General features: G+C 24.9%; 1 gene segment (V, D, J or C); it reads right to left on the bottom strand.

The window, feature by feature from the left end:
• LOC113977735 overlaps nucleotides 1-4,532 on the bottom strand; it is a 20,676-nt gene that overhangs the window by 4,763 nt on the left and 11,381 nt on the right. Inside the window, 2 exon segments of the C gene segment in view lie at nucleotides 1-328; nucleotides 3,976-4,305. The exon segment at nucleotides 1-328 is cut by the window's left edge and continues 25 nt beyond it. Of these exon segments, the coding sequence occupies nucleotides 1-328; nucleotides 3,976-4,305 (658 nt within the window).

Here is a 4,532-nt window from a genome sequence, read left to right as displayed (position 1 = left end):
GACTTGTCCAGGGCCTTCTGGGTGAACCTCATGGGCAGCTTCTCGTGGCCCACCAGGCAGGTGAAGACGGCGCCGCGCTGCCAGTCGTCGGCGGGCACCGTCAGGGTGCTGACCACGCTGTAGGCCCGGGGTGGGCGCGGCTCGGGGCGGGGCGGGAAGGTGAGGGCGGAGTCCCGGGGGAGGGGTTCGCCGTCGCGGAGCCAGCGGAGGAGGAGGTCGGGGGGGTTGAAGGCCCGGGCCAGGCAGGTCAAGGTGGCCGAACGCTGGAGGCGGAGTTGGTCGGAAGGAGGGGGGAAGACGTAGAGGGTGGGGGGGCGGGCGTCCGGAACTGGGGGGAGGAGCAAGGAGTTAGATGGTGGGCGGGGTTTGGGGATGCAAATGAGGGCAGTGGGTGAATGAAGGAAATGTGGGAATATGTATATATAATAAATAATAAATAATATAGAATAAATAAAAAATAACAAATAACAAATAATAAATAATAAATAATATAGAATAAATAATAAATAATAAATAATAAATAAAATATAAAATATAAAATATAAAATATAATACAACATATATAATATATAACATCTAATATATAATATATAATATCAAAATCTAATATATAATATATAATATATAAAATATAATATATAAAATATAAAATATAAAATTAAAATATGAAATATAAAATATAAAATATAAAATATAATATATAAAATATAATATATAATATATAATATATAATATATAATATATAATATATAATATATAATATATAATATATAATTTATAATATATAATATATAATATATAATATATAATATATAATATAAACAAATATAGGAGTATATAATAGATAAATATTTGTAGAATATATAAAGAAATAAAACAGAAATAAATATTTCTAGACTATATAAATATAAATAGTCTATAGAATATATAAATAGAAATAGAAATAGAAATAAATAAATAAAATTATAATAATATACAAAGGTTGGAGGCGGAGTTGGTCGGAAGGAGGGGGGAAGACGTAGAGGGTGGGGGGGCGGGCGTCGGGCACTGGAGAAAGGAGAGGGAGGGGTTAAAAGGGTGGGCGGGGTTTGGGGATGCAAATGAGGGCGGTGGGTGAATGAAGGAAATGTGGGAATATGTATATATATGATATATAATAAATAATAAATAATATAGAATAAATAATATAGAATAAATAATAAATAATAAATAAAATATAAAATAAAATATAAAATAGAAAATATAAAATAGAAAATAGAAAATAGAAAATATAATACATCATCTATAATATCTAATATCTAATATCTAATATCTAATATCTAATATCTAATATATAATATATAATATATAATATATAATATATAATATATAATATACATAATATATAAAATATAACATATAATATACATAATATATAAAATATATAATATATATAATGTATAGTACATAATATAATATATATAAATAGTATATAATATTATGAGATAATCTAGAGAAATGTAATATATTATATAATAATATATATTAAAATATATCAATAAATACTATGATATATTTTATGATATAATAAAGAAATAAATATAAATAGGCATAATATATAAATATGTAATCTATAAATCAATAAAATATAGGAACATAAAATAGATAAATATTTGTAGAATATATAAAGAAATAAATATAGAAATAGATAATGAGTCATATAATATACATAAATAAATAAAATAGAGGAATATATAATAGATAAATATAACTAAATAATGGCAATATATCTATTTCTAGAAATAAATAAAATTGTAATAATATAGAAACGTTGGAGGCGGAGTTGGTTGGAAGGGGGAGGAAGATGTAGAGGGTGGGGGGGCGGGCGTCGGGAACTGTGGGGAGGAGCAAGGAGGGTTAGGTGGGCGGGGTTTCGGTATGCAAATGAGGGGCGGGACGGTGGGTGAAGGAAATGTGGGAATGTGTATATATAATAAATAAATAATATACAACATATAATATGTAATATATAATATATAATATAAATATATTATAAATATAATATATATAATATATATTAAATAATAAATAATAAATAATAAGTAATATATTATGTATATTATAATATTATACATTACATATAATATATAATATATAATATGTAATATATAATATGTAATATAATATATAAATATATGATATTATTAAATAATATATACAAATATAGAAATGTAATCTATTATATAATACATAATGTACAAATATATATAAATAAATAAACACACTAATACATATTATTATTTAATAAATATATATAAATATAAATATATATAATATATATAAAAATAAATAAAGCCTAGAATATATATAATATGCAATACAAATTATATATATAATATAATAGATAAAAGAATTATATAATATATATAATATATTTTATATGTAATATAATACATAAAAGAATGATATAATATATATAATATATTTTTATATAGAAATGTAATATAATAATTATGTATTATATATAGTATATATAAATAACTAAAACATAGGAAAAAGCAGTAGATAAATAGTTATAAAATATATAAATAAATGAAATGTGGGAATATGTATAAAAACATATATAGTATGTGTGTAGTTATTTATATTGATAAATAAATGAAAATATATTATAAAACATATAAATAAATAAATAAATATATGTAATATATATAAAAATAAATAAAATATAGGAATATATAATAGATAAATATTTCTAGAATATATCAACAAATGAAATATAGGAATATAGAATCTAAGTAGAGGCATGTAAGATATAAAAATAAATAAAATATGGGAGTACGTAATAGATAAATATTTCTAGAATATATAAATAAATAAAATATAAAACCTGACCTCTAAAATTAAATTAAATTAAATTAAATTAAGTCAAAATAATATGAATTAAATTAAATTAAATTAAATTAAATTAAATCAAATTAATATAAATTAAATTAAGTTAAAATAAATCAGATTAAACTAAATTAAATTAAACCACATTAAATAAAATTTAATTAAAAAATAAATTAAATTAAATCAAACTAAATTAAATCAAATCAAATCAAAATAAATCAAATCAAAATAAATTAAATTAAAACAAATTAAATTAAATTAAATCAAATTAAATCAAATCAAAATAATAGATTAAATAAAATCAAATTAAATTAAATAAAATTAAGTCAAATAATATAAATTAATATAAATTAAATTAAATTAAGTTAAAATACATCAGATTAAATTAAATTAAATCAAATCACATTAAATAAAATATAATTAAAAAATAAATTAAATTAAATCAAATCAAAATAAATCAAATAAAATTAATTAAATTAAATCAAATTAAATTAAATTAAATTAAGTCGAATTAATATGAATTAAATTGAGTCAAATTAATATAAATTAAATTAAGTTAAATGAAATCAAATTAATATAAATTAAATTACGTTAAAATAAATCAGATTACATTAAATTAAACTAAGTCAAATTAATATAAATTAACTTGATACAAATTAAATAAATTAAATTAAATCAAATTAAATCAAACTAAATTAAATTAAAATAAATTAAATTAAATCAAATCAAATTAAATTAAATTAAATTAAATTGAACGAAATTAAATTAAATTAAATTAAATTAAATTAAACTAAATTAAGTCAAATTTATATAAATTAAATTAAATCGGATCAAATCAAATTAAATCAATTAAATTAAATTAAATTAATATAAATTAAATTAATATAAATTAAATCAAATCAAATAAAATAAATCAAATTAAACCAAATTAAATCAAATTAAATCAAATCAAATCAAAACAAATCAAATTAAATCCAATTGAATTAATTAAATAAATTAAATTAAATTAAATTAAATCAAATCAAATTAAATCAAACTATATTAAATTAAATTAAATTAAATTAAATTAAATCAAATCAAATTAAACCCCTGCCAAACACTCACCATTGGCCTTCCTCAGCGTGACCTCCCTGGGGAACAGCAGATCGGGATGGGCCACGCGGCAGGTGAAGGTCTCTCCCTTCTCCCAATCCTCCACGCAAACCGAGGCCACGGCGGCGGCGCCGAAGAGGCCGTTGGGCTGCAGCGACGGGGGCCCCACCTTGGTGGGGATCCTCTCGCCGTCCTCCTTGAGCCAGGTGACCTCCAGCCCGTCGGCGCCGGCCAGGTTGGACACCCTGCACGTCAACTTGGCCGCCTTGTCCTCGAAGAGGTCGGCGAACAGCGGCGCCGCCGCCTCCACGTGCACGTCGCCGCCGCCCACCGCCGGCTCGTCTGGGGGGGGAGAGACGGGACAGATTTGGGGGGGTTTGGACCCAAAATGACCGTTGGGGTTGAGTCAGGGGTCAACTGGAAGAGGCTTTGATGGTTTTGGGTGGTTTTGACCCAAAATGATCATTGGGGTTGATTGAATGCTCAACTGGAAGAGGCTTTCAGGGGTTTGGGTTGTTTCGACCCAAAATGTTGACTGTTGGTCAACTGGAAGAGCCTCTCTTGATTTT

Source organism: Neopelma chrysocephalum, unplaced genomic scaffold (assembly GCF_003984885.1).
Source record: "Neopelma chrysocephalum unplaced genomic scaffold, ASM398488v2 Primary Assembly neopelma1_254, whole genome shotgun sequence".
Taxonomy (NCBI): Eukaryota; Metazoa; Chordata; class Aves; order Passeriformes; family Pipridae; genus Neopelma; species Neopelma chrysocephalum.
The sequence above is the reverse complement of the archived record's forward strand: the minus strand, read 5'-3'. Positions and strand labels throughout refer to the sequence as shown.